This window comes from Nilaparvata lugens, unplaced genomic scaffold, assembly GCF_014356525.2.
Source record: "Nilaparvata lugens isolate BPH unplaced genomic scaffold, ASM1435652v1 scaffold4628, whole genome shotgun sequence".
In the NCBI taxonomy this organism is placed as follows: Eukaryota; Metazoa; Arthropoda; class Insecta; order Hemiptera; family Delphacidae; genus Nilaparvata; species Nilaparvata lugens.
In genome coordinates this window covers 11,733-23,937 of record NW_024090728.1, presented here as the reverse complement: position 1 = coordinate 23,937, position 12,205 = coordinate 11,733, and the positions used below count along the sequence as shown (strand labels likewise).

The 12,205-nt window shown below is 35.4% G+C and overlaps 1 protein-coding gene across 1 annotated transcript; it reads left to right on the top strand.

Annotated features, from left to right (window-relative positions):
* The first annotated feature begins 330 nt into the window (after positions 1 to 330).
* LOC120355758 (ATP synthase subunit alpha, mitochondrial-like) lies at positions 331 to 11,913 on the top strand. Its single transcript, XM_039444425.1, is given in 9 exon segments — positions 331 to 677; positions 1,839 to 1,982; positions 2,727 to 2,875; positions 3,742 to 3,911; positions 4,740 to 4,889; positions 5,468 to 5,632; positions 7,026 to 7,288; positions 11,392 to 11,426; positions 11,429 to 11,913. Coding segments are annotated over 9 exon segments (1,485 nt in total). The 5' UTR covers positions 331 to 345; the 3' UTR covers positions 11,506 to 11,913.
* The last annotated feature ends 292 nt before the right edge of the window (positions 11,914 to 12,205 follow it).

The following is a 12,205-nucleotide window of genomic DNA, read 5'->3' as shown; positions in this document are numbered from 1 at the left end:
ATACCTTGCATTCAACTCTAAATGAGTCCAAAGTGTGTAATGATAATAGGTACTGTTAGTAACCTATCCTTTTAAACAGGACTAGTTTCTGATATTATTCAGTTTTCAATTTTCTAAATATGGTATTTGTCAAACATCAAATTTATTATTAAATTATATATGTTATAGAATCAATTAAAAAATTAATTGAAATTATCGATTGATAATATTTATCCTCATTTTGGACATCTCATTGTTCTAAAATGGAGGATAGATATAGTAAAGTGGTAACCTGGTTTTCTTCTCTCATCATTTAAATTAAAGTGGTTGCTGTGAAAATGAATGAGTTAATTTGTGTGAAAATGAATGTGTGATTGTTGGTTTCAGACCGACTTGGAGGAGACGGGCCGCGTGTTGAGCATTGGTGACGGTATCGCGCGTGTCTATGGTCTGAAGAACATCCAGGGCGAGGAGATGGTGGAGTTCTCGTCGGGTCTGAAGGGCATGGCCCTCAACTTGGAGCCGGACAACGTGGGAGTGGTGGTGTTCGGTAACGACAAGCTGATCAAGGAGGGCGACATCGTGAAGCGAACCGGCGCCATTGTCGATGTGCCCGTTGGCGAGGACCTGCTTGGTCGTGTCGTCGACGCCCTCGGCAACACCATTGACGGCAAGGGACCTCTCTCCAGCAAGACTAGGTAACTTTCCATAAAACTTTTTCAGATCAACTTAACAGACTTCACCTGTACCCATTATCACTATCATTATTATTATTATTATTATTATTATATTATTATTATTATTATTGTTATTAGTTTCAATAAATTATGTTATTAATTGTAAAAATAAATTATTCCATCAACGTAGTTCTAATTAATGTTTACAGTATTATTTTATGGGATGATCTCAGATCGGCTAGATTTCAGCAATTTGCCCTGCGTATGAAATTAGATGAACATAAGCCTAACCTAAAAGGTTCTGTTTAATCATGTTTAAAGGTAGAAGGGAAGGTTAGGTAGGCTAGATTTCTACTTTTAAATGGCAATATGTTGATATCTGAAATATTTTGGTGGTAATTTTAGATAATAAACACAAATAACGAAATGTTGAAGTACAGGACAAAATGAATGTCACCCATTTTTATTTATAAATCGATATAAAGCCGTGTCTACACTGAACAAATGTTCGACATAAATGTTCGGCGAACATGTTTTTTTGAGGGGCTCAGGGACAAACATTTTAAAAAGTTTGGACAATTATTGTCAAACAAAAATTACTGTTTTCCAAAAAATCTCAGTGTTTGCTGTAAAACATAGAACCTGTTCTCCCCACTTACAAATATTTTGTTTGGTGACGCGTCCACTGGTGGCCACGGGCAAACATTGTTTGCCAATCATAATAATATTCGCCCAAACTGTTTGAGTAAAATGATATCATACTTTCAAATAATCGTATTATAAACTATTATCATCAAGAATACTATAGCCAACTAATTGGTACCTAGGTTGGTTTGTGAAAACTACGCTGTCATAAACCGCTTAGTCTAATTTCATTGTACCACAGAAAACATGAATATTTGAAATCAACTTTCATCTTTCAGAATATATGGATATAATTTTGAATTGTACACCAGTAAAAATTTGATTCAAAGTTTGTCAAATAATTACAATGATAGATTATGCAAAATTCATTATTTTTCCATTTGATAGATTTTGCACAATTTATTATTTTTCCATTCTCAGTAATTGCAGTTTTCTGAAATTGGAGTTTCTGCTGAACGTATCAATGGAGACGTTTTTAAGCCGCTTGTTTTCGAATGTGAATTTGCCATCAAATAATAACGCAATTGATTATTTCAGAGCCCGTGTTGGAGTGAAAGCCCCAGGTATCATTCCCAGGATCTCAGTGAGAGAGCCCATGCAGAGTGGAATCAAGGCCGTCGACTCCCTTGTGCCCATTGGCCGAGGACAGCGAGAGCTCATCATTGGTGACAGACAGACTGGGTAATTTCACACTTTTTTGTAAAAATTTAGGCTACTCAATCATAACATTCTTAATAGTGAACACTTTGGGAAATAGAGATCTTGGAAATATTCAAGAAATATTACCCTGATTATCTTGGTAAATAAAACAACATAGCTTATACTCACAGTGCTGTGTTCAAATTTTCCACATTCTTATGCTATACTTTATCTAGCAGTGAAGTCCATGAAGTTGTGACAAGAAGCCGCAATATACCTTTCATATCGTATTTTTCAACATTTGTACATTTTGAGCTGCTAACCATTGTTTTGGTACTAACCACGTATAAATTTGTTTAGTATAACATTTACTTTGATTATAATTAGTTTCAAGAAGGACTTTGAATATGTAAAAAGCTAAAGATTTATAAAATTGAACAATTCCTCAAATGTTAGATGCAATAAATATTTTACTAGGATTTCCAGCTCCGACTATTCTGGAATCGTCAATAGTTTTCAATTATTGCTTTTTGCTGAGAAATAGTGCATGTGATGCTCTGTCAACTGGACACAATAGTTATTTAGACTAATAAACTACACAAGTATTCTGTATTCATAGACACTGCCCTGCAAACATTCATTCTTCCATAAACCATTATAATTTAATATGTCAATATATTTTGAGAAACTTTTTGCACATCAGGATTTAATCAATGTCACACAACAATCTATTCCCCGAAATTTATATTTTTATTGGAATCCACATTATTGTTTTACCTGTTTTAGAAAAACTGCTCTGGCTATTGACACCATCATCAACCAGAAGAGATTCAACGACGCCCAGGAAGAAAAGAAGAAGTTGTACTGCATCTACGTTGCTATTGGTCAGAAGCGATCAACTGTCGCCCAGATTGTGAAGCGACTCACTGACAGCGGTAAGGCATCATTATTTTTCATCAATATAACTAATTTGTTTTATAGTGTCTAGTGGTTCAGAGGTTGAGTTTAAATGAAAATCCCATACATAAATCTTTTGACCTTAATTATTGATGATTATATCAATACTGTAGTCTGTTATCGCAGCTGTTCAAACAAGATTCTTGTATCACATTTTCAGCTATACATGCAATGTCCGGAAAAATTGATGTCAATGATTTTTTTTCATTCTCTCAGCGGTAGTTAGGAGACCATGGAATGGGGGGGGGGTGTTTGAGAACGAGGCTGACTGCGAGCCAGTGAGTTGTCTCTGCCCTGCCGGAGTTACAGGCATTTCCGTGTGTGAGACGCGTCAGAGTTCAAAATCCAGTGCTCTCTCAAGCAACACAGTGTGATTAGGACCTAGATTTGAAAAAATGTTATCACTAGAGATGAGTCTTGAATGTTCGAGTAAAACCCATTTTCCTAGTTCATCAACATTTCCTAAATCGTCTTGGTCCTCGTCTCACTGCGTTGCTGTGGGGAGAGCTACAGCCATTTCATTTTGAAGTCTGGCGCGTCACGAAAACGTCTCTCACCAAAATGCATGTAAGAACTCTCTCCGACAGGGCGGAGGCAACTGGCAGTCGGCCTTGTTTCCAAGACCCCCACCACTATTCTGCCTCAGCCTAAGCACTCTGGAATTTATAATAGCGTCGGGAAAATTCATTGACATTACTTTCTGGACAGACTCTGTAAGCATGTGTTTGAATGCAGCTACAAGCATCTTGTTTCTTGAATATTAAATAATAGTTTTATTTAAAATATTGAAGAGTTGGTACTTGTGGTATATTTTTATATGAAATATGGTTATTTTGATGTTTAGGTGCCATGAAGTACACAATCATAGTGTGTGCCACAGCGTCGGACGCTGCCCCCCTGCAATACCTGGCTCCCTACTCCGGCTGCGCCATGGGAGAGTTCTTCCGCGATAACGGCAAGCACGCTCTCATCATCTACGACGATTTGTCCAAGCAGGCCGTCGCCTACCGTCAGGTTTGTCACCCTATCAGTCATTAGGACACTGGGTGTGTGTTCTAGATCATAACTCTACAACATAAAATAACTATAATCATAATGAAGCTGTGTTGAAAGTGACTTAAGTTGGTGTATTTCCAACTTCACATTTTCTGATATAACTGAATTCTTTTTAGTTTGCAGTGAGTATCTAGTTTAATATTGAATTCTAACGAGTAATTACAAAATTTCTATTTTTTCATCCGTGGGCAGAAAATTTGACTAAACTCTTAAAAGTGAATTGTAACCTATCTTTTAGGTATGATATACTGTTTATAAAGTTTACAAGAATAGCAGTTTTGGCCTAAGCCAGTTGTTCTCTCCCAGTCGTAGATAGCTATATAACTTGTAATTGTGTTTATTAAATGAATGAATAATAATTGTTGGCTGTAATAGGGTTGCTCCAACAAAGATTATTCAGAAACTATGCTAGCTGTTTCGAGACAGTTGATCCCGGTTAGTGCAACCTAGCATGAAAAACGTTCAACTCGCATCAAGAAAAACATTTCTCTTACACTGTTTGAAAGACGTTGTTCCTCTGCCCACTTGTTGTAAACTCACAGCTTCATCCATGAACGTTCTTCTATTTTTCCAATAAATGAGAAATTCATTAATAAAAATAGATATGCACTGTGAATTTGTAGTATTATGAGTTTGTATAATATTGTTACTGTAGTTGTAGATACTAGTATAATCATGTGTTTATGAAGTTATGTATTTTTTTAGGAATTGTGCATAAGCTGTTTCATGAATGGAAGCTATGTTTTTTAATTATGTCTAGCAGATGCTTTATTGATTTTGTTGTAGATGTCACTGCTGCTGCGTCGACCCCCCGGCCGTGAGGCCTACCCCGGAGATGTGTTCTACCTTCACTCGCGTCTTCTCGAACGAGCTGCCAAGATGAACGAAACCAACGGAGGAGGATCCCTCACTGCTCTACCCGTCATCGAAACCCAGGTCAGCAATCGTACAATGATTGATAGTTGAATACAAATCTTACCAGTGATAGGTTATCAAAGTTGCAAATTGCAACCTACTACTTTATGGCGACTGTGCAATTGATATTGTATTTTCAAGTTCATTTATTTTATTATTTACCAAGATATTACCAACTTTTCGTACTAACCAAAACACTGGAAAAATAGTTGTAATATACTTCCAAAATCTTCATTGAAAATTTAACCATGTATTTAAATTATGCAACATATTATCAGTAGGCTTTCATTGAATTTCTACAGCTATGGATGGATCTAAATTAGTCACTCCACTTGGAAGGAATGAAATAGAAAATATAGCAATGAAATGTAGCTGTAATTAATATTTTAATAGTTGATTTTTATGCATAACTATAATTTTTTGATGATCGATGATTGAATTTATAACAATACTGAACTTCATTGATTGTTACTGATCTGGTTGTAAAAGATTATTTGGATATTGATGATTCAATTGACCATTGTAAGTGGGCGTATTCGAGTCGTTAGACGATGGTCCAATGAGTACTTGTTGAATGTAATTTTATTGGTTCGCTTCAGGCTGGTGATGTGTCAGCTTACATCCCAACCAATGTGATCTCCATCACTGACGGACAGATCTTCTTGGAGACTGAGTTGTTCTACAAGGGCATCCGACCTGCCATCAACGTCGGTCTGTCTGTCTCCCGTGTCGGATCCGCTGCTCAGACCAGAGCCATGAAGCAGGTACTGCATTTTAGTAGACAAATTCAATTTCAAAACCTAATTTAATTATTCATATTGTAGTAATTTATTGCCTAGACAAAATTTGTGAAGTCAACAAATAGACAGTAGTCGATTATCATCACAATATAATGTATAATCACGGTCTCACAATTTGATCATTGGATTGATTTACCCTTTCCACAGCAGAAAGACGCTAGTATGCATAGCAATAACATTTAGTAACCAGCTGAATTTCTTTCAGTTATTTGAAACAACCAGCCTATCAAGCTGTAGTTTTATAATTAGTGAATACAGCCATTTGCAAAAATAATATTCAATATTTGTTACTTAATTATTGATGTAGGCCTAAATGAAATGTTAATATTTACTGATATAATTATGATCTCAGCTATCTTGAAATATGTCTAGTCATGTGTGTAGTCCTGAAATTTATGAGGTTTGACCAGAATACTTTGACAGTATTGTGAGGTCCTCGTTATAATGGCTGTATTTGAATAACATTGGTGTTGCTGTCCTTGTCTATCATTCGACAAAAAAGATAGCGAATCCTTTTCTAGCTCCGCAACGTTGTCAGACCGTTTTTAGAATGTAGAAATATAATTAATTGAAAAAATGTAATCTTAATTATGGAGATTTATTGTTGAACCATTAAAAATATAATTTCTTGTGAATGAAATATAATTTATTATATTTATAACAAGAATGAACAGTTGATACTACATCAGTTATCTTCTATAGAAGGCAGTGACTAGGCAGATATTCGGCGACGTTGTTGTATATTTTAACTAGAATGTACAATGACTTAGGGCCGGTTTCCGAGCTCGGGATTTAGCCAAGTCCTAGACTTTGAACAGCTGGAGTCAGAAAATTGGCTTTCCAAAACGGGGCGTAGTCGCAGCTTTTATAACAGTAGTCGTAGTTTTTATTTCATCATTTCTATAATTGGAAACGTTTTTCCTTGACGAAATTAGACATTCCCAAAATAGCTGAAACTTTACAATATTTTCTCTTTATTTTATTTTGAGTTCCCATTTTCTAGTTCTTCGAAATTTAATTCAAACGTGACTATGACTGCGGCTACGCCCCGTTTTGGAAAACCAATTTTTGACTCCAGATGTTTAAAGTCTAGGACTTGGCTAAATCCCGAGCTCGGAAACCGGCCCTAAGTGTAGCCTCCAGAGGAAGATTGTATTGGCGATAGATTCAGTGTATTGTATTTTTAATTTGATTCAACTGTGGGCTTGTGTAATAGTATCCTGTGTTGAATGAGTTATTTATTGATGGTATCTTTCTTCACTGTCATTATAACGTGGCCCCAACTATAGACGTGTGTCAGTTGTGTCACTTGGCATTTATTGTATGTATGTTGAGAAGGATGATGTTTGTGTTGTAGGTGGCCGGCTCGATGAAACTGGAGTTGGCGCAGTACCGTGAGGTGGCAGCGTTCGCGCAGTTCGGCTCGGACCTGGACGCGGCCACCCAGCAGCTGTTGAACCGCGGCGTGCGGCTGACTGAGCTGCTCAAGCAGGGACAGTACGTGCCCATGGCCATCGAGGAACAGGTCGCCGTCATCTACTGCGGCGTGCGTGGCCACCTCGACAAGATGGACCCCTCCAAAATCACCGCCTTCGAAAAGGAGTTCCTGCAGCACATCAAGTCAGTCAATCACCAATTTGTAATAATTTTAAATTACAATTCCAAAGTGAGATCAGCTCTTCCCACATACTGCTGGACCTGAGCCTAGGAAAAAAATGAAAATGGCCGCCGCAGTTGGCGGACTTATATTTATATTTCCACAATATAATATTATAATGTACTATATTTCCACTATGAAAAAATCACTAACCAGCTGTTTGGGAGGGTCTCAGTTCGTCTACTTCCCGTTTAAAATATTGATGCCGGCCACCATCTACGGCGCCCTTTTTTTTCTAGGCTCAGGTTCGGTATGAAGGAGGTACTGGTGAGATATTCACGTTATAAAGCTTGCCTGATGAACATTTGTTTGTACTAGTCTGTCATTAGACAAAGCTGATAGTGGGTGACACTTGGTCGATTGTATAAAAGCTAGCAATTGCTATAGTCTGTGTGAAATAAGTTGAGTCTTGGCTCTCAATTCGAAGAAATTACAGGGTTGCCAGATTGAGTAAAATTGCAATTTTCAATTTAACATCAGAATATCATCCCGGATATCCCAGTAATGCTAAACAAGTTTTAGGATTAAGGATTAAAAAGAAATTCAAGTTTTTTGGAGATATTGGAAACATTGCGAAAATATGGTTTTCATTTGAATATCACTTCTCTCTGAATCACGAGGCGTCATAATGCGTAAGAATTTTATATCAAAATTACAGGGAGATTGTCTTCTTTCTAATGGTGTCATTTTTATCCGACCTATAATTATTTTTTAATTATATGTTCGTCAATATTGAGACATTTCGAGCAGGAAACATGAATTTTTCTACATTCTTGAAACTTTTGTTTCAAAAGATAAGTGGGTAGTAAAAACGAGAAAGTTTCTTAGAAATAATTTGAATTATTCCAACAATAATTAATTAATTAACAATTGGAAATTATTTTTCCAACTGTCAAAGTAGTCTGAAGAACTTATTAATATTATTGTCATTTATTATCAAAAAATTAACCTTCCTAACCTACCCTTTTATCTTTGAAATGCAATTAAACAGAACCTTTCAGGTTAGAAATTTAGGTATGAAATTAGACCTGAAATATATGGTATGAAATCGAGAGGGACTGAGCCCAATATCACTTTCTATCTCCGCACTGTTGCCAAATCGTTTGTTGACTATGAAGAAACATAAGAACGAACTACCAAACTATTTTATCGCAATAATTAAAATGTATTATTCAACTTTCTAAAAACATATATTCTCTTGAAGAATAAAATACATTTGAGATAGAGTTGTGATCATTAATTAACAAGAATCAACAATTAATATTATAATGTACTATATTTCCACTATGAAAAAATCACTAACAGCTGTTCGGGAGGGTCTCAGTTCGTCTACTTCCCGTTTAAAATATTGATGCCGGCCACCATCTACGGCGCCCTTTTTTTTCTAGGCTCAGGTTCGGTATGAAGGAGGTACTGGTGAGATTCACGTTATAAAGCTTGCCTGATGACATTTGTTTGTACTAGTCTGTCATTAGACAAAGCTGATAGTGGGTGATTGTTAAAAGCTAGCAATTGCTATAGTCTGTGTGAAATAAGTTGAGTCTTGGCTCTCAATTCGAAGAAATTACAGGGTTGCCAGATTGAGTAAAATTGCAATTTTCAATTTAACATCAGAATATCATCCCGATATCCCGTAATGCTAAACAAGTTTTAGGATTAAGGATTAAAAAGAAATTCAAGTTTTTTGGAGATATTGGAAACATTGCGAAAATATGGTTTTCATTGAATATCACTTCTCTCTGAATCACGAGGCGTCATAATGCGTAAGAATTTTATATCAAAATTACAGGGAGATTGTCTTCTTTCTAATGGTGTCATTTTTATCCGACCTATAATTATTTTTTAATTATATGTTCGTCAATATTGAGACATTTCGAGCAGAAAACATGAATTTTTCTACATTCTTGAAACTTTTGTTTCAAAAGATAAGTGGGTAGTAAAAACGAGAAAGTTTCTTAGAAATAATTTGAATTTCCAACAATAATTAATTATTAACAATTGGAAATTATTTTTCCAACTGTCAAAGTAGTCTGAAGAACTTATTAATATTATTGTCATTTATTATCAAAAAATTAACCTTCCTAACCTACCCTTTTATCTTTGAAATGCAATTAAACAGAACCTTTCAGGTTAGAAATTTAGGTATGAATTAGACCTGAAATATATGGTATGAAATCGAGAGGGACTGAGCCCAATATCACTTTCTATCTCCGCACTGTTGCCAAATCGTTTGTTGACTATGAAGAAACATAAGAACGAACTACCAAACTATTTTATCGCAATAATTAAAATGTATTATTCAACTTTCTAAAAAAAATATATTTTCTTGAAGAATAAAATACATTTGAGATAGAGTTGTGATCATTAATTAACAAGAATCAACAATTAATATTAGATCAGATTTACCGGGATAACTTGAATCAAAGCCATCTAATACAGGAAGCGGTGGTAACAGAGAATCGGCAATTCTATTGCCCTGACTTTATACGTGAATCTCACAATAGTTGGTCTGCTATCATTGCACTGGTGGTTGGCTCAATTAGCATTCTGTTTGTCACTGAAAGGTTGCTTCCCATGAATCATGCATACAATTCTGTTCTGCGTACTGACTTACGCGCATTTCTCGAACAAGGATTCGCTGAGTAGGGTGATTGAGATCAGAGCGCGAGCTTGCCACGTGCTTCATTGTTGTTGTTTTCTAACCTCAGAACATTATTCTTTAGCAAGATCAGTTGTGTTATAATAAGACCTATAGAGGTTATTCTATCAAAGATTGTTGAGGTATTGAATTTGAAGGATTTTGAATAGATATTGTAATATCTCAGCCCAAAATCATTACGTGGATTTTGATATTTTTTCTGAATGTATTTTTGAATATCAAGTCTTTTCACTCTGGTTTATTTTTTGACGAGTATTTTACCAGTATGTGAACAATAATGACTCCAGCAATACCCAATGGTATTATTATTCTGCCCATGTATTACATTCTTCAAATCTTTACTTTCATATCTTGAACGTATGTGCACTTCTAAAACGTTAATATTATCTGTCGGCGAAATACCCCATGGATTAAATCCGTCCGGGGAGAGGAGTAAGTAACATGATATTTAATTTGAAAAACAAATAAAGTTGGCATTCTTTTTTAATTCAAAATAAAGAGATAGAGAAAAAACTTGAAACTTAACAATACATTTGTGAGTTGTCTTTCACGAAGATTACTTCTGAATACAACTCCTTAACAATTAGCAATCAATTGCCAAGTAGCCCAACGAAAGCAAATGACGTCTGTCCATTGCTGCCATTCAGGTACTCAGCTCCTTCCTTGTTAGCAAGCGTCTGTTCTGGTTTACGCACAAAGTGAACCACATCCTCTTCTTCTCTCAGTGCAAACGAGGCTATTATTCTAACTTATTATTTTTAGTATTGCATGAGTGAAGACGATGCTTTGTATTTTGGAACCCTACCTGTAAATTTCACATGAAAATTGTATTTCTTCTGCTAGTTTCCTGAATTGAAAAGGTATTGATTGTTTCATTAAGATTTAAAATGGTTTTTCATACTTTTAATGAGCAATTAATCCACTTGTAGTCTGATTACTATATTAAAAAAGATAACATTTGTTACAAGTGGTTGCTGGGAGCCGAAAGGCGATGTAGAGAGCAATGTGCGTGTGATAGTGAATCTTGGCAGAGCAGAGCAGCAAGACACAGTAACCATTTAACATCACTGTATCATAGACAATACTGAATAATCATAGTACGAAATTCAGTGTGAATGAAAGCATTGCGAACTGGTATTTAATATTCCAGCAATATTAACAGCAGAAAAGAGTAATCATTTCATTTTATACGCAGTAATATACAAGTGTAAACTTGATTTTATTGTTGGCAGGAGAGCCATGAATTGATTATAGTCTCAACCTCTCATTTTTATTTGTACGATGTTTTTTAAGTTCGATTTTTCCTGTAATTTTTCATTACTGAGTTTTTTGTTTTTAATATAACTTAATCTTATCCTTTCTCAAGGTTATTTGTTACTTGAAATTGACAATATTATTTGTTTGCAGGACCTCTCACCAAGACATTCTGCAGAGCATTGCAAAGAAGGAAAGATCACTGAAGACACCGATGCTAAGCTGAAGACAATTGTCACAAGCTTCCTTAGCACATTCCAGGCGTAAATTAGGGGTTCAAGTGATGTATTGTAGTGTGCTATTAATTGAACATCAATAAGGCCAAACAAGTTTTGATCATCTAATGAGTAAAAGGAAAGCAGACGTTATAATGCATTTAGCTGGGCTCTAGGGCCTAGCGGGCTGGTCTTGCTTTGCACCGGTTCACACCCACATTTCGTAGACCTTCCAAATGAAAGGATAGGCGAGTTATTTTAAAAATATATAATTTAAGAAACCTTCATAATCTTTCAATCGTCGATTCATGTATTATTAATATTAATTGATAAGTACAACTTTCTACAAATATATGTTCTATGGTTGAAAATTACTGAAGGATGGCTGAACAAGTCATCCCTCTACAGAAATTTATTGGCTTGTAATTTTGTTGAACTGTCATAAACGATTTCCATGTTACTAAAGTGTTTTCAACTCCTAATTCCCGTATCTTACGAACTTATCAATAATTATAATAATGCCCAAATTTATATGCAAATGTAATTAACTATAATAGGACGAAGTGGCTCACATCCCAACAAACATCTGAAATAATTTCAGTACTACAAAATTTGATCAGTTCAAAATAAAGAAAAAGCTTGGAATAAAAAATAATTAAGAAACTTGAAGCTTGAATTCCGGTGAATTGAATTAAGTTTTGAGTCTCCTTAGTTATGTGTCTATCGCAATTTGAAAGTCATTCAATGAATAT